This window comes from Octopus bimaculoides, chromosome Z (genome assembly GCF_046866305.1).
Source record: "Octopus bimaculoides isolate indiv1 chromosome Z, ASM4686630v1, whole genome shotgun sequence".
NCBI lineage: Eukaryota > Metazoa > Mollusca > Cephalopoda > Octopoda > Octopodidae > Octopus > Octopus bimaculoides.
Genome location: NC_142944.1, coordinates 7,741,711 through 7,761,072, shown reverse-complemented (window position 1 = coordinate 7,761,072; position 19,362 = coordinate 7,741,711). Strand labels below are relative to the sequence as shown.

The 19,362-nt window shown below is 34.2% G+C and overlaps 1 protein-coding gene across 6 annotated transcripts in view; it reads right to left on the bottom strand.

Moving 5' to 3' along the window:
* The window catches only part of LOC106872603 (protein KIBRA), a 97,732-nt gene that overhangs the window by 1,573 nt on the left and 76,797 nt on the right, over window positions 1-19,362 (bottom strand). For 2 of the 6 annotated variants that reach the window (XM_052973752.2, XM_089365477.1), the window contains 11 exons: window positions 18,375-18,527; window positions 16,452-16,561; window positions 15,956-16,041; window positions 14,270-14,367; window positions 12,019-12,228; window positions 9,434-9,529; window positions 8,705-8,867; window positions 6,349-6,422; window positions 2,868-2,891; window positions 1,983-2,023; window positions 1,467-1,511 (listed from right to left, as the gene is read on the bottom strand). In XM_052973752.2, the coding sequence (XP_052829712.1) occupies window positions 1,994-2,023; window positions 2,868-2,891; window positions 6,349-6,422; window positions 8,705-8,867; window positions 9,434-9,529; window positions 12,019-12,228; window positions 14,270-14,367; window positions 15,956-16,041; window positions 16,452-16,561; window positions 18,375-18,527 (1,044 nt within the window). In that variant the 3' untranslated portion in view covers window positions 1,467-1,511; window positions 1,983-1,993. Of the gene's footprint in view, window positions 1-1,389; window positions 1,512-1,982; window positions 2,024-2,867; window positions 2,892-6,348; window positions 6,423-8,704; window positions 8,868-9,433; window positions 9,530-12,018; window positions 12,229-14,269; window positions 14,368-15,955; window positions 16,042-16,451; window positions 16,562-18,374; window positions 18,528-19,362 lie in introns of those variants that run through there. The other 4 variants (XM_089365474.1, XM_089365475.1, XM_052973753.2 and 1 more) reach the window with 3 other exon arrangements.

Here is a 19,362-nt window from a genome sequence, read left to right as displayed (position 1 = left end):
TCCTCTCTTTTCCATAATCTTACAGAACACTTTCACTGGAAACTTCACATTATACCCTCATATCATTGGATCACCCATAAACTGGAAGTCCATTTTTTCTCTTTTCTTACCTTTCCTACCCAATTAATGACTAAGAAAATTGAAGACTGGTTCTTATAACTTTTAGCAAATGTGGACCAAATTAAATCCAGTGTAGTATAAGTACTTGATTGAATCTAGAAGAATAAAGGACAAAAACCAATACTGTCTTTAAAAAAATCCAAATATTAATCACATTGATGTAACCATAAGCTTCAAACAGTAATTCATACCTCACCCTCCCCACAATGTGGATAAGGTGTAATTAATAGAAGCACACTCAAGACAGTAATTCAAACTTTGGGATCATGGTTTTGCAGGTATTAATCAGTGATATTTCAAACAGACAACTTGTTCCTCGTTTTTTTTTTTGATTTATGTAAAACTGCCTTCTTTTATAATTAAGCTGTTCTTTCACATTATCTATATTATAGTAAGTTAGGCTATGAGACTGTAAATGTGCTTCAGTAGAAGCATCAACTGGTGCACAGCCTATCAGCCAGAGACAACTGTGAGTACAACTATAATCATAAGATATTTTGCGGACATAAATAGATAATCTAATTGTTACCTTATCAACACCTGAGTAGAGGTAATAAGGTTCAATCTAATCAATAAGAAAATAATAATAGAAGAATTTATGTTACTATTCCCAATGTAAGGATGCTTTGTGGTCAAAGAAAATCATCAACATCAAGGAAGGATCAAGTTCTGACCCCTACACTGCATTCTTGATCTCATTATCAATAAACTATCCTATCTTTCACTTAAAAGTATTGATTTTTTGCGTGGGTTTGATATCGTCAAGCAAACTATTGTACATGCAGAAAAATCTAACATGTTCTCCAATATATTTAGACTAACCCTATCAATAAATATGTTCTGATTTCTACTTTCTCTATCATTCACTTGGAAGTTGGTAATTTTCTTTGATAAGAAAGGCATGTACTATATTGGACAGGTGTTTATGAGTAAATAATGATAGCTTTCTCCTACTGATTTGGAAGATATTTGAAATTTTATCAGATTAAAATTAAAAATTACTGGTCTTATTTGTGTACAAATAGGGAAGTAAACAAAAATGGAAGGGGATCCTTCATAATTTAATTAATAATGAGATGATAATAACTGAGGAAAAAAATACAATTGTTAAATACAGAATATATAGAAATTAAAAAGAGATATATGAGAATAATTTTATAATGAATATAGCTAAAACAGCACAGTCCATAGATTCTATCTAAACAAATTATATAACAAAAAAGGTATAAAAACAATTTGAGACAATAAGAAAAGGGAGGTTTTACTCACCTGAAAGCATTCGGGAAATAATTCTTTTGAATCTTTTCAACATCTCTAGTAACTTTTTTCATAATTTGTTCAGCACGTTTATTTTGCTTTGAGTTGTCGGGATCATTTTCACTTTTGTGAGCCTACAACCAAATTAAAATGGTTATCAGTTTAAGTAAAATAATTTAACAAACTAATAAGCAACTGAAGACAAGCAATTTCTAAATATTTTCTATAATAATGATTATGAAATATAATTTTTGTACTTAAAACAATGATTATATATATAAAAAAAAATCATAACAAAAAATCAGTATAAGTTTCCCCTATTTATTTGATGGCATTTGAATTAAGTTTGATTATTTAATAATATAATATTTTAGACAGGATAATATGAAATTGTATTTTAAAAAATATATACTAAAAAAAAAGTAGGGGTGGCGGTGGCATGTAAAAATGTCTTTTATAAATAAATTCTTGGATAAAAATCCAACTGAAAGAGAGACTAAATTAGTCTACTCATAACTATTTAATTTTCTACACACAAAGTTACAACTCAATTCTTTTGTCAGTTATCTTAAGGTCTTAAAAGTTTAGGAAGCAACATAGCTTACTATTTATAATGTCAGCAACATTTATCTGAAGAACATAACGACTGGAAAATCAAACATGAAAAAAATTAATAACTTCATAGATCTTTGCTTTACATTAGATATTGAGGGATGTTTAGTTTAATTTGAAATGTCTGAAACACGTTCTCAAGCTAAAAACAATGCAACTAAGAGAAACAAGAGAGAGATATAAAAGTTAATAAAAGGTTCTAGTTTAGTAAACTAAACCATGCATCAAAATATTGGAAAAATAATAAGAAAACTTTATGAAAATTATTTTTAATCTTCTTTTTTTTCTCAGGCAATGCAAAATAACGAAGGTCAAATGTAGAAGAGATTTCAAATGAAGCGTGCAAACAAGATTTTGTAGAATGTTTGAAAATTAAATGTTTTTTTCTCAAGTATTATATTGATAAAAATTCAAAATTGTTGACATCTTTGAAAAAATTAAAAGGGGTTTCTCAGAAACTATATCCAATATATAACAGTTTCATTTATTTATCTGCTTTTAAATGAAAAAGAATTACAAATAAATATATGCATTTTAAAACATATATAAATGAACAAATGAAATTTGTATCTGGCTAACAGTTAAACATGACAATATCCTTAAACAAATACAGCAAACCAGAATAAATCTAAAAATGACTCAAACATTTAAAAAAATCTTTTTAAAAAAAATTTTTTTTTTTAAACCAGAAACTTAAAACACTAATTCAGAAATCAAATTCAACTTTAGAAATCAAAATTCCATGTGAATAAATCAAGCATGGACCTAATATTATGTTGAAAATATAACATGAATGAATTTTTAAATCATGCAAAAGAAACTAGCCTTGGAAAATACTATCCATGCAAGGGTATTAAGAAAAACAAACAAGTTCTTACAGACTTTCCACTCGAAACTATACTCTGAAATGAAAAGGTAAGCTATAAGGCTAACTACTAAAGTTTATGACAAATTATTTAGAAATTATATTAATTGCATCACCGTTGTATAATGTAGGTCATTTAAAATACACATACATACTGGTATATTTACTTCTTTTATTATTTGGTGGTGGTATAATTATCATTATATACGACATATGTAGATGCAGGTATGATCATGTGGTTTAAGAAGTTCGCTCTGGAATCATGTGGTTTTTATGGTTCATTCTCAATTTGTTGTGACTATCAGTTGATGTCTTCTAAGATAGCTGCAGCTTGACCTCTGCTGTGTGAGTGAAATTTGGTAGACAGAAACTGGAAAAAGCTGGTCATAAATTGACCCCAGTATTTTTGTCTCAACAAGTTTGGTCTGATCCAAGCAAGTATGGAAAAGTGAATGTTATGATGATGATGATGATGATGACGTACTATTATACAGTACATAAAACAAAATTAAATATATCATCATATGATAGTCAACAGGACTATCATAATGTCTGTTTTAAGTTTAATTTCAACATATGGTCTTATAAAAATCCTTTGTCAAATGTAACAAAGAAATATATATATATTATATATATTTATATATACACACACTAAAGATATACTCACAGAGTGCATGTTTAATGCCATAACCAAAAACACAATTATTAAAACTAAATGAAATATTTAGTTTTAGTTAAAAAATATTAATTTATGGCTTTCAACTAACAGGAAGAACAGAATAAAATACAGAAGGCAGACTCAGTAGTATTTGAATTATGTCCCTTTACAGGCTGAAGTTTAAAACTGCCTTTCAAATGGTCGACATGAATCTATTTTAATTTAATTTTAATGTAAGGACCACTAAAATCCTTTGTCAAATGTAACAAAGAAATATATATATATATATACACACACACACACACACACACATACACTAAAGATATACACAGACTTCATGTCTAATGCCATAACCAAAACCTCAAGTATGAAAACAATTTTTTATGTGTATGTGTGTGTGTGGGGGGTTATAAAATAAAGCATCAGTCGAGTATTAGGATTCATTTAAGCAATTATACTCCTCAATCAAGATATGTGACCATGTACCTAAGCTTGGAATTACTATTATTTTTTTAATTTAGGGGACAACCAAATTTTGCAGACAGAATATTTTACATAGAAACAAAAAGCAAGTGAATCTAGAAGGTCTATATAAATAGTTCATACCATCATAGCTACATGTGTCAGAAGGTTTCACAAGCATGCAAGTAGCAAACCTAAAATAGGCAAACTTATTACAAATCTGTCTTAATCAGCCATGTATCTTACGTCTTTCAAATGGAATGGAATCACTACTCCACAAATAGGGATTTACTATAGATTCCACTATTTCCATTCTATGCCAAAGTGAAATCGTGCAAAATCATTCTCTGCAAGACCCTTTTTTAAAAAAATATTTTTATAAAATGTAATCAACAGTTTTTACATTTTCCAGCAATACTAAAAGCAACTTGATTTTTCATGTCCTTCATTCCTAATTTTAACATTACAAATGTTCAGAAGTTAGCTCAATATATATATATATATATGTTGTCAGTTACTTCTAAAGTTACTGACATTCATTCAAAATGCAAAATAAATGCTGTAGCTTCAAAGAAAATTTCAAACAGTAAAAGATAGCATCTGTTATAGAACTCATTTAGTTATTATGTCTGATTGTAATGAATCATCTCAACTTCACACTCAGTCTTGGTGGTAGACACCAGAGTAAATTTTTTCCTCCTTCCATTCAATTTTCCCATTTCAAAAGCTAATGCTTTAATGCTTCTTTCATCACAACAAAACAGATACAACTGAGTCGACAATTGTTCCTTCTTTCTTGTAAACAGATATCATTGTCAGATTAAAACTGGCAAAAATTTCACCCTCTAAATTCTTCTCTACTCTAGGCACAAGGCCCGAAATTTTGGTGGAGGGAGCCAGTCAATTAGACAGACCCCAGTATGCAACTGGTACTCAATTTATCAACCCTGAAAGGATGAAAGGCAAAGTTGACCTCAGTGGAATTTGAACTCAGGACGTAAAGACAGATGAAATACCGCTAAGCATTTTGCCCAGCGTGCTAATGTTTCTGCCAGCTCACTGTCTTTCACCTTCTAAATTGTTCTCGTCTTCACCTTTTAGTCAACGGAAACATGCATCATCCTACATCTTCATTTACTCTCTTTTATTCCAATTTCCTAAATACTTTTAAGCAGATATTAACTGGTGACTGTTTTTATGTTACAATGATTATCCAGGACCAACAAGATTTTCATGGTTAAATTCCTTTTGTAATAAAACACCACATGTCAAATCAAACTAACTGTTTAGAACTATAAATTAAAACATCTTCCTTTGAAACCATCAATTTCTTTAAGAATCTATAATCAAACTACTCACATTTGCTAATATATCTACCAAACCATGTATCTACTTTATTTTTCCTTTACTATACACGAAGCTTTAACATACCTACACTACTCCTACTTGTAGCCTCCTTAACCCTTCAACATTCAGATTATTCTGTAAAATGTAATTCTTATTAAGCCTCAATTTTTTGAATTAATCATGCTTCATCTCATAGCTTTGAGATTTTGATGATGTGATTTTTTATTTTTAGAATGACATTGTAGGGTAGATGTGAGAGGCCAGAAATGGCTGGTTTGAACACAAAACACGTAGAATATTAGAGGTGGATATGACCAGTCTAAAAGCTAAAGAATTAAGCTTTACTCTGTCAAATGACATATTATTCTGTCAAATGTAATGCTGTAATGCTTATTTATTCACATTGTTTTAAATTAATCATGTTTTATCTCATAGCATTGAGATTGTGATAATGTGGTTGTTTATTTTCAGAATGACATTGTAGGAGTAGTGTGAGAAAGCAGATCTGGCTGGTTTGAACATTAAACAGGTAGAATATTCGGGCCAAATATAACTAGTTTAAGATCTATAACTAGTTTAAAATCTAAAAGTAAAATTTAACAAGAAAGCACAAACATTATATATCCTATTTCTTGTGAAAATTTCCTCAAAGACTTTTTTGTCAATGATGTATCTAAGACTACGACTGCTCAGTTTTTTTGAGAGTAAAAGCTTAAATCCTTAAAAATCAGAAGCTGATCTCTAAAACTAAACTGATAATAAAACTCTATTCCTCTGGGTTAAACCTCTAGCTTAACAGAATCAATAATCAAGTAAAAAAAAAAAGAAAACGTACCATTTTGAACTTTAAAAAATGAACTTACTAAAATATTTTCTTTTCAAACTGGTATAACAAATGCAGTTAGATATTGTCTAGCATTGTGTAGGCAAACATGTTAAAGCATTGAAGAGAACTAAATATGTCATAAAGCAATATGTCCAGTAGAAAAATTAAGCAACAAAGAAAATTAAAAAAACAAAAACGTACTAGTTTATCAGCTTCAGATAAAAGCCTTTGGAAATTTTCATCATCTGTAAGCCAACTTGGTAGTTCATTTGCTCCTGAAAGATTAGAAGGAAATTATAATTCAACAAATGTTTGTTATTACAGGAAAACTTTTGGAAGTAATCAGTATGGCTTGAAAATTAAAATAAATTTAAATTTAAGAATTATTACAATTTATAGACCTTTGGAAATATTTAAGAATAAATTTGGAGATCTAACTGAAGAACAAAAGACCTAAACTTGCCCTTCTTACTAATATGGAATAAATAGGCAAATGCAAGAGTTTATCAACAGATGTCCCAATGAGGAGACCTGTATGTGATCATTTGATATGCTATGAATAGTAACCAAATCTTGGAAAATCACACTCTAATGCCTTAAAAAAAAAAAAAAAAAGAACATACTTGAATTATGTAATCCCAGATACACTAAGATGAAATAAAAATGGATGGTTGAAGCTGCAACATCTTTGATGATAGGTTTACTTGATCAGGGAAGAACTGAGTTTTAACAACTAATGTCAACCTACTTGAGATTGGTAAAAGTACATTTGTCACTCACAAGTGAGTATAACTTGGTAGTAGATATCATGCTTGTGCCAATTGTTTCAAGTGCTTTTGCACTACCCTCCCACCCTTGACTTAACAGAACATCCAAGGTGTGTGACAGCTTGAAGGAGAGAGAGGGAGCTGGTACTCATTTACAGTTGAGCAGATAGGGAACAACAGGAAATGAAGTGCCTTGTTGAAGAACACAATGTATCTACCAAACCAGTCCATAATTCAGGCCTACAACAGCCGAATCACTAAGTTATGTGTTTGAGACCATCACCAAATATTTCATACAAAATGTTTTAAAGTGTTCATATTTAAATCAATAACCTTCATCATAATTTCATGTAAGAAACTTTTTATTATATTGTGTTCCAAAACACCACCTTGATAATGATTGTTACACAGGATCATCATCACCTTCATCAATTTAACATCCACTTTTACATGTTTCAACCAGAGTTCAGTGAAACAAACTTTATACAACTGGATGCCCTTGCTGTCACCAACCCTTACTGGTTTCCAAGCAAGGTGATATTTTCCTATGGTCAGACATGTTTTCACAGAACATTGGCAATGAATGACAACCATTTACAACAATCAGACAGTTTCAACACACACAGTTTCTGTCTACTATTTACCAAATCCATTCAAAGCAATTTTGAAATTAACTGTTTTCAAAATTAATTGAAATGCCCAGCATAAAAGCAGACAGAATGCTTCATTGTTTTTGCTGTGACTCTCTGCACTTTGAACTAAAATTTTGCCTGAGTCAACTTTGCTTTTTGGGGGTTGGGTGAAAAAAAAAATCCCAGGCAGTGGACTGGGGAAAATTGTAAGAACAGCAGACAAGATGTCTTACAGTGTTTGTTGCAGCTTTTTGTATTCAGAGTTCAAATCCTGCCATGGTTCAATCACTTGGGTGACAGATTTATGTCTCTTGCTTGCTTTAACACTACCACCTAGCCCCTTGAATGCCTTTACAGGAGTCTTAAGCTGTTATAAGCATTTGGGCCAGGTCTCTAGCTTGAGGATACCTTCCTCCCTCCCACCCACCAATGCACCCAATTAGGAGCCTTGAAAAGAGTCACGGGTAGTGCATTTGTCTGATTATTGGTTTCAAATTTTTGCACAAGGTGATCATTTTGGAGGAGTGGGTAATTACATTTCATTGACCCCAGTGCCTAACTGGTATCTATTTTATCAACCCCAAAAGGATGAAAGGGAATGTTGACCTCAGAAACATTTGAAATTGGAATGTAAAGACAGATAAAATGCTACTAATAGATAATATATCCTTTCTAATATAGGCACAAAGCCTGAAATTTTGCAGGAGGGGACTAGTCAATTACATCAACCCCTGTGTATAACTGGTACTTATTTCATCAACCCTGAAAGGGTAAAAAGCAAAATCAACCTCAGTGGAATCTGAACTCAGAATGTAAAGATAGACAAAATGCCACAAAGAATTTTGCCCAGTGTGCTAATGAATCTGTCAACTTGCTGCCTTGAAACTATGTACATTATTAAACAGGGTAACAAAAGGGGTTAACAGTTACTGTTTTTGTAGTATTTTCAGTTCCACCCATTCTGTTCAGATATCTATCGGTATTAACATACAAACAACAATGTGTACCCTAAATATGCAGTTTTCTAATTTTGAATTCATTCCTTGTCAGTATGTAACACATAAACAGTAATCTATATTCATAATGCACTTCTGTTCTGAAACCATTCCTATTTTGGAATAAAATTGATTGAGACTTATTTTTTATAAAGACACATACCTCTTGCTTTTGCTTCTTCCATCCCTTTTTTGAGTTCTTTTAATCTGTAAACATCATCTCTTAAATGATTAAGACGTCTTTGGGAGGCTTGAAGATCCAGCTCCAAGTCAACAGACGTGCGTATTGGCATTTTTCGAAGAGATGAACCAGCTGCACCGGGCAGCTAAAAAAAAAGAGATAAAGAAAAAAAATGAATGTATCAGCAGTAAAAAAGCAGGTTTTTTAAAATTAAAACTGCAAAGTTTATAGAGAAATAATGTCTAAAGCCCAAACGTTTCTCCTATGATTGAGGGAGAACAGAAGAAAGAGTAGGAGATGATGCTATGCTGAGGAATGAAGGAATGGTAAGAGGGAAGATGGAGGAGTATGGCAGGGGACAACAGGGAAGAGGGAAAAATGAAAAATGTTATTTATACGAGAAGATGCTGAAAATTTTTTGGCTTTAAGGGCATTGTGAGAGGCCTGGTTGGAGGCCCAACCTTCTGAGTTCTTTTACAGGGCTTAGAAAAACTGAAGGACTGCTACAAATAAGTGTATGAATCTGAGAGGGGAATATGTTGAATAAAGTCATAATTAACTGATCCTCCTCTATTTGCTTTTGCCCAAAGCCAGGAAATGTTCAGCATCCCCCTTGTACTTAGAGAAAAATACAAGCATTTTACAAAACAATAATAATAAAAAAAAAATAAGTGCCAAAGCTAGTTATGAAGAACAAGAAAATATACTTACCCTTTTCCACCTTAAACTTTGCCGCACTGTAGAGTTTCTTTGGAATGGCCCACGTTTATATAGAGGCATAGAGCTGTCACTATCACTGCGGTTTAACTGTAGATAGAAAAAGTTTTCATTAAGATATAATTTGACTATCTTTGTTCTTATCATTAGAGTTGATCTGCATATACCACCTTTGTTCATTGTATGTATTACACTCATATAATCATAACTATTTATAATTGCTGTACAGGAGAGGCTGTGTGGTAAGTAGCTTGCTTACCAACCACATGGTTCCGGGTTCATTCTCACTGCGTGGCACCTTAGGCAAGTGTCTTCTACCATAGCCTCGGGCCGACCAAAGCCTTGTGAGTGGATTTGGTAGATGGAAACTGAAAGAAGCCCGTCGTGTATAAATGGATATATATGTATGTGTGTTTGTCCCCCCAACATCGCTTGACAACTGATGGTGTGTTTACGTCCCCGTAACTTAGCGGTTTGGCAAAAGGACTGATAGAATAAGTACTAGGCTTACAAAGAGTAAGTCCTGGGGTCGATTTGCTCGACTAAGGGCGGTGCTCCAGCATGGCCGCAGTCAAATGACTGAAACAAGTAAAGAGTAAGAAGATTTGTACTCCACAGCAGAAGTGTTAAGGCCACTCCACTCAGGTGAAGAGGATTGGCGTGAAAGAGTCCTGCGCCAGTACCACATAAAGCACTCATGCGGTGCCATGTAAAAGCATCCAGCACACACTGTAAAGTGGTTGGTGTTAGGAAGGGCATCCGGCCATAGAAACCATACCAAATCAGACAGGAGCCTATTGCAGCTCTCCAGCTTGCCAACCCTGGTCAGACTGTCCAACCCATGCCAGCATAGACAATGGATGTTAAACAATGATGACAATGATGATGATGAATTCTTTACCAGTATAATTACAATTTTTATTTTAATCATATAATATACTTCTATAACTAATAGATGACAAATGTGCTGCTAACATTGCATTAAAAAAAATCATGATTTTAGTATCAGATTTTGGGATAACACAGAAATCTTTATTGCTGTGTAATGTAATGATTTGCAAAATTTACTCCAACTAAATTTCACTTTTTGTCTTCATTCAACCCTTCACTGTACTATTAAAACATTTTTTTTTTGTTTGCTTGTTGCAGTGAGAAAGGAAAAATATTATCCAAAGCTCTGTTTTAGGTCATCTTCGGCTGGGAGAGGAATAATTATGAGAGGCCAATGCAATTAGGACTAAGTTTGAATATGTTAAAAGTCAGAGGACAAGGAATGAATATAAGAAAGAAAGAGCACCAGAGGAATAATGTTTTGAGAAAGTGCTAAAGTAAGGATCTCAGGATCTAAATGCAGAAAGAGATAAAACCAAACGGAATGGTGTTTGGATTCTTTTATTCTTTTACTCATTTCAGTCATTTGACTGTGGCCATGCTGCAGCACTGCCTTAAGGGATTTTAGCTGAACAAATTGATCCCAGGACTTATTCTTTGTAAGCCTAGTAGTTATTCTATTGGTCTCTTTTGTTGAATTGCTACGTTATGGGGATGTAAAAACACACTCACATAAATATATATACAAAACACACACACATATATATATATATGTATATATGACAGGCTTCTTTCAGTTTCTGTCTACCAAATCCACTCACACGGTTGGTCAGCCTGAGGCTATAGTAGAAAACATTTGCTCAAGGTGCCATGCAGTGGGACTGAACCCAGAACCATGTGGTTAGGAAGCAAGTTTCTTACTACATAGCTAAAAGTGAGACAGCCAATAGCCTAGAAAATAGTAATTTTAGTGGTCTCATTATTTAAACATCTATTTCTCTTGGTATTATTGATCCTCAGAATCACAAATGATGAAAATGGGGAGCTGTTTACAAAGGGAAAGTTGAATAACTTTTATATATTTCAGACACAGAGGCCAATCATGAGAAGTGAATGAACCTTTAACTTCTGGTGATGGTTGTTTATGAAGGTTACTCAACTTTCCGTTTCCACATTGTCAGAATCTTCTCTTCTTTGTTGTTTGTTATTTTACTTCTGTATCACATTGCTCAAGCAAACTACAACATTCTTCCAATATTCAAAATTTCTTCCTATTATTATAAAGATACACCTGTGAATGTTTTATGAGTACAAAAATAACAAAAACCTTAATTCTGAAGCCTTTAATTATAAGTTTCAAATTCTGGCACAAGGCCAGCAATTTAAGGTAGACATGACAAGTAGATTGTATTGATCCAAGGTTCAACTGGTACTTATATCAACCATGAAAGGATGAAAGGCAAAGTTGACCTCAGTGGAATTTGAACATAGTATGTAATTACAGTTGAAACGCCTCTAGGCATTTTGCCTGGCATGCTAACAATTCTTCCTTGAACCCTTTAATTACTAACATAAAATTAAAAGTTATCACTAACTGAAAAAAAGAATGACTTTTACAAAGCACTGTAGAATCGACAAAGTTTTCTTAGAATTTGATATATCTGTATTAAGTTCCAAGATACACATGCATTTGAAAACCACGAGTAAAGTGATTAGTGTTACATAAAGGAACAGAAAATGTAACTTACTTTACAAACATATGCACTGCCCTGTCTGTCTGCTGGTGAAAATGTCTGAGAACGTCTTATTGTACTCTTTCGAACAGTTTCTGTGGGACGTTTCTTTGCTTTGTACACAAAATCACCATCTGTGTTTGTTCCCTTTTCACAAGTTTTGATTTCATCACCAGTATCAACCGATTCGTAGTTATCCAACGACGTCCAGCCTATAGATGGATCCTTTTGTGGGAATAAATTTATAAAGATTTTTAAAATATCACATGTAAAATATAAAAAAAACAGAAAAAACAGTAATTGTAATAAATTAACCTTACAGATAAAATAATTACATTTAGCATTAAGTAGTGTTAATAAAGTCTTTTGTCTCAAGCACTTTAACCCTTTAGTGTTTAAACCGGCCATATCTGGCCCAGATATTCTACATGTTTTATATTCAAACTGGTGATATCTAGCTTCTCACACCTAACCTACATTGACATTCTAAAAATAAACAATCACATCATTGAAACCTCAAAGCTATAGGATAATGCATGATTAATTCAAAACAATTTGAGTGAAAAAGTATTACATTTAACAGAGCAATCTGAACACTAAAGGGTTAAATAATAAGGCTGTAATAATACCAATTATAGAAAGCTACAATTAGGAAAAGAGCTAATATGTGAAACCAACTGTTGCAACTATCAACTTCCATGTTTATCCCAAAGCATTTTATAATCTTTTATACATGCCTTACACTTTATCATTTAAACTGGCCATATCCAGCCTCTCACGTCTACTTACAGTGTCATTCTAAAATTAAATGACCACTTCATTGAAATTAATGCATGATTAATCGAAAACAATGGGATCGAATATGCATTGCATTTGACAGAGTAATCAGAATGCTAAGAGATTAAACGAGGCACAAAATGTAAAAGTGCTCGACAACTGCAACATATCCACACATCTCACTCTAATAATGTGTTCATTTATTCGTTTAATGTTTGTTTTTCCATGCTAGCATGGGTTGGATGAGAAGTTATTTGAAGTTGGATTTTATGTTTTTCCTGGTACCGACCCCAACCTGTTTTTTCAGTGGTACAAAGAGACCAATCATAATGTCAACAAGGAATGTAAACATCAACATTTCACTCAACCAGTGATAAGTTATACAATGTCAACATTCATATACATCTGCACACACCTCTCTCTCTCTTTTGGAGAGAGGCACAAGCACATATACATACACGGCAGTAACTTCCGCCTACCAAATTCAATCACAAAGCTTCGGTCGGTCCGGGGCTATAGCAGAAGACACTTGCCCAAGGTGCCACACGGTGGGACTGAACCCAAAACCATGTAGCTGGGAAGCAAGCTTCCTAACCACACAGCCATGCCTGTGCCTACACATATGCGTATATATCTCTTGTCATTTTAGCATAATTTATCCATGACTGCATAGAGAAAACAGAATTTATTGCAGCAGATTTTCTACAACTGGATGCTCTTCCTGTCACCAACTTTCACTCAAGGTTATATTTACTCATGGCTTGGAATATTTTGTGGAAGATTGGAAACAAACAACACTACTTGTATGATGATGATGATGATAATGAGGATGCTCATTTACAATTATCACATGATGTCTAGGTAAGAATTCACACTAACACACTCAAGCATACAATATATATACACAGTGTGCTTCTTTCAGTTTCCATCAGCCAGGGCTGTAATAGAAAATCATCATCATCATCGTTTAACGTCCGCTTTCCATGCTAGCATGGGTTGGACGATTTGACTGAGGACTGGCAAGCCAGATGGCTACATCAGGCGCCAATCTGATCTTGCAGAGTTTCTACACCTGGATGCCCTTCCTAGTGGGTGCTTTTACGTGCCACCTGCACGAGGGCCAGTCACATGGTAATGGCAACGGTCTCAATGATAATAATAATAATAATATAATTAAACCTTGGGAGAGGTATTATGCCGGTAATAAACACACGCACTGGTTCAGTCCTTTATTAATTTATAAATAATAATAATCCTTTCTACTAAAGGCATAAGGCCTGAGATTTCAGATGAGAGGATTAGTCGATTACATTGACCCCAGTGCTCAACTGGTAGTTATTTTATTGACCTTGTAAGGATGAAAGACAAAGTTGGTTCCAGCGGAATTTGAACTCAGAATGTAAAGGTGGACAAAATACCACTATGTATTTTGCTCGATGTGCTAATGATTCTGCCACCTCACTACCTTAATAATAATAATAATATTAACCTGTTCTTTAGTTGAATCCACAAGATCAACTGAATCTGTGTCTTTATCATCTTCCTCTTCATGAACATCATCTTCATGACTGTGCATTGCTTCTGGGCCTTAAAAAAATTAAAAAATAAGATTCAAATCTTGATTCTAATTCAAGAATTGGGGAATTGGTTAACAAAAAAAGAAAGAAAAAAAGAAAATGCAACTGGACACCAAAATTATTTGTTGTTATTTTATAAATAAGACACAACTAAGACTTGGTTTAAATTTTGAACCAAATTACTTTTGGGAAAAAACATACCAGGTTCTGTGACACATTTATAGTTCCATCAAAGTAGCACAATGATTTGTTCAAAACATGCACTTTTAGAGAACACAGATTACTCTCACCCCTTCCAACTACCTCAGCTGATAGATCTTGAAAATTATTTGATGAACTCACTGCTATTGGTGTCATGTAAAAAGGACCCTGTACACTCTGTGACATGGCTGGCATTAGGAAGGGCATCCAACCATAGAAACCATGCCAAAGCAGACAATAGTGTTTGGCACAGTCTTCTAGTTTGCCAGCTCCTGTCAAACTGTCCAACACATGACAACATGGAAAATGGATGCTAAATGATGATGATCATCATCATCGTCGTCGTTGTTTAACGTCTGCTTTCCATGCTGGCATGGGTTGGACGATTTGACTGGGGACTGGTGAAACCAGATGGCTACACCAGGCTCCAATCTGATTTGGCATAGTTTCCACAGCTGGATGCCCTTCCTAACGCCAACCACTCCGAGAGTGTAGTGGGTGCTTTTACAGGCCACCGGCACGAAGGCCACGCTTGAAATGGTGTATTTTACGCGCCACCTGCACAGGAACCAGTCCAGCGACACTGGCACCGAACTCGCTCGATTGTCTCTTCACGTGCCAGGAAGGCAACGTTGGTAATGTTGATGATGATGATTTAATTCAGATCAAACATGTTGCATTGGAGTTTAATAGCATAGAAGCTATATGACACACGTGAAAATGCCCATCCTTACAGATGCCTTTTTCAAAAGATGTAAACCAATATGACATTATAAGAGAAGCAATTGCCATAGTAACTCCAATAATTAAATATGGTTTTTGACAGCATGCATGCATGTGTGATTGGATAAAGAAACTGTTGCTGGTTAACCCCAGGTCAGGCCTAATCAAGCAAGTCTTTGATCAAAGGCATTCCAGCCATGCACATCCCATCCATCTCTTGGCTATTGTATATCTAAGATTATATTATCTGCAGTGTCTTTCCCATTTCCAGACAGTATAGTGTAGTTCAAGTATATTTAATTGCCATTTTTAGCAGACCGACAACCACATAGTAACCTAATAGTAATCAATAGTAAATGACAACTAATGTGAATAAAGAAAAAATGAAAATGACCTGTAATTTATTTTAAAAATTACCATCCTACATCAAGGATGAGAATTCTGTTTTTTACCATATTTCTGTTGAAATACACAACCTTTGTTTCAATAAATTTAGAAAATAATGAAGAATTTAGTAAAATAACTATTGTTGATGCTTAGGACATAAACTAACACAAAGTTTTGATGGTAAACGGTTTTAAATTAGATCATTTTGAAACAGGAAGTTTATAACATAGACCTTGGGTTATTCCCAGGTAGAAAGGTATTAATGCTAATATGTAAAAGACATTTACCTTGGTTACGTGTAAGAGTGGAGGTTTGAGATGAGATAATTGTTGATTCATCACTACTTTCTTCTTTTCCAAATGTAACAACATTTCTAGGTATTAAAAAAAAAAAAAAAAACAGCATTAAACTTCAAAATGTATAATTTAAAATTTTGAATTTCTTTTGAAGGAAAATTGATCTGAAACCAGCATTGTTATATTTGGTAAGAGTCATAATTAAAAAAAAGCTTATAAACATACCCACCAGTGAAATATAGACAAACAACAACCGATGTGTGTGTTTAAAGAATTTATAAATTATGACTTGCCAAATATACAATAGCAATATGATTTTCAATATAATTTAGATAAAGCCTTTTTTTTTTGTTTGGGGGAACATTGTTCTTGACCAGAGGGCATGCGAATATTTTCTGTAAATAAGTAAATTGGGCAAAAAAGAAATTTTGAAAATATGGAATAAAGCATCTGCTACTTTAAATCAATGTGAAAAAGTGTTACTCACTTGCCCTCTTTGGTATTTTCAGAGACAGAATGCTCATCACAGGGAAAGTTTTTCCTCATGTCAGATGAAAGCTGTACGGACATTCGTCCTATTCTGTCTTTTACGGCATTCTAAACGGATATAAATGATGCCAGTTTATTTTATGAATACAAATTTTAAAAAGTATCTTATGTGTGTATGTATAAATAAATACACACATATATATATCATCATTGGTTAACGTCCGTTTTCCATGCTGGCATGGGTTGGACGATTTGACTGAGGACTGGTGAACCAGATGGCTACACCAGGCTCCAATCTGGTCAGGCAGAGTTTCTACAGCTGGTTGCCCTTCCTAACGCCAACCACTCTGAGAGTGTAGTGGGTGCTTTTTATGTACCACCGGCACAGGAGCCAGTAAGGCAGGCCTGGCAACGACCACATTCGGATGGTGCTTTATGTCTATATATTCATTTGCATGAACACACACACACACACAAGCAGGTATATCTGTGTGTGAAGATGTATGGTGTAATGGTTTCAGTATTGAACCCAGAGACATTAGGTTGATAGTTAAGTTTTTGAAACAATGTGTCATGTCCTACAACAACACTTTACTTGCCATTGCTTGAATCCACTCAACTGAAAATGAGTACCAGAAATAGCTGGGCTATGAATAAAGATTAATCCCACAACAGACTGATGTCCCATTCAACAGCTTTTCTTGTACTCACAACTGATTAAAAGCCACAAAAACTGGGATAAGCCTTGTCCTAAAAAGCCTTCAGGTTCAAGATAGACTAACTTTCTTTTTGTTTTTTGATTATCTGTATTTATATATCCACTGTTATCATCATCAGCATTTAATATCCACTTTCCTTGCTGGCATGCGTTGGGCAGTTTGACAGGATCTAGTAAGGCCAGGAACCACACTAGGCTCCATTATGATTTGGCATGTTTTCTACAGCTTCCTGACACCAAGTGTTTTACAGAGTATACTGGGTGTTCTGTTTTTATGTGATACCAGCATCAGTGCTTTGCTTTATATGTGGCACCAGCGCTTGTGTTACTAAATGTGAGTATATTATATATAAATGTATATTCATAGTGATGTGATTACATATTGTCATCACGACATATCACTGTCATCATGCTGACATGGGTTGAAGAGATTGCCACAATCCAAGTCATCTATCATTGAGAGCTACAGCCCCTAAAAACTAAGTGGCCATACGTATCATTTGACTTGGTTTCTACAGCTGGATGCCCTTCCAAACAACAACCATTTTATAGAATATATTGGGTGCATTTTCTTGTGGCATCAACACTAGAGAGGTTGAACAGTCCTCGGCAAGACAAGAATAGAGAGACATTATGGACCTACACTATATCTGCTCACTTAGTCAATCACTTCATAGTTTGTGCAGTAAGGTGTATGTCAATATGAATACACATATATACCCATGTATCTGTGCATGTGTGTGAATTTATGTGGTCTGCTAATGTACATAAACAGATGAAGGCAGCGAGCTGGCAGAAACGTTAGCATGTCAGCCGAAATGCTTAGCGGTATTTCGTCTGCCGTTATGTTCTGAGTTCAAATTCCGCCAAGGTCGACTTTGCCTTTCATCCTTTCGGGGTCGATAAATTAAGTACCAGTTACGCACTGGGGTCGATGTAATCGACTTAATCCCTTTGTCTGTCCTTGTTTGTCCTCCCTATGTTTAGCCCTCTGTGGGCAATAAAGAAATAAGATGAACATATCAAATGTGAGTGTATGTTTCAGAGCATATGTATACCTATTTGTGTATGCAAACATTTGTATGTCTGAATACACATACAAGTGTTTGTATTACATACAACAAGAAAAAATTACAAGAGAAGACTGATGCTAAAAAGCATGAAATAAAAAAACAGAGTTTGTTAGTTTCCAGCTGTACTTACTAGTAAGTGAGTATAATCAATATTTGAAACAGGATCTTTTCGTACAGTTTGTTTCATATTATCGGATTGCATGAATTTGAAGCTTAGAACATTATACCAACGTACACATACTTCCTGATAATTGAAGTCAGCAAGACTAATGTGAGCACATCCCTGAAATAACAAGTCAAATTAAAGAAAATTATTGTTTGTATAATTACATATCTCATGACAGTTCAACAACAAGTGTTCTGCAGAACTACACACTTCATTGCATCTTAGAATTATGTGGCTGAGTATTCCACAGACATGTGAACCCTTAATGTAAATCATCAAGCAGAACAAGTGCAACAAGACTAACACTTCAAATTACAAGTACAGTCTTTCTAAGGCACATCGACACAGCTTGTGCCTACCCAATTTTATTCATCAAGCTTGTGTTAATGCAAGGCTACTGTGGAAAACATTATAATATGATAGGAGAGAAACTCCAAACAGTAGGGTTGAATCCAAGACCTTAGTGAACTTATTAACCATCAAGGCCATGCTCGCACCAGTCTAAGGAAACTGACCACAGAAAACTGGCTTGTGACTGAAGTGAAATTATAAGCAAAGATATTGCAGCAAGGATAGTGCAGGCAATTAATATCTGTGAAGAAATTTAGTGTATACATAGGTGACATCACAAGACATCATTGGTTCATCTCTGCTCATAGCCCTTGAGATAATAAAACAAAAGGGATTTTATAGTATGGTATAGAGGTATTTAAATGTGGAAATGCAGTCTGTATACTCCAAAGAATACAAACTAATATCATGAAAATATTATTCAACCATATTGTTCCTGGTCTACTCCTAGGTTTGGTTGGCTCAGCTTGAAGAATCTGTCTTGTGACTCTTTCCTATGACATCTCAATGTGGAGAAAGAGGAGCAGTTTGATCTGGATAGACTCACTGACCTCTGAGTTACAAACTGTTGAGTTGTTCATAAGGACATGCCAAGTGGACA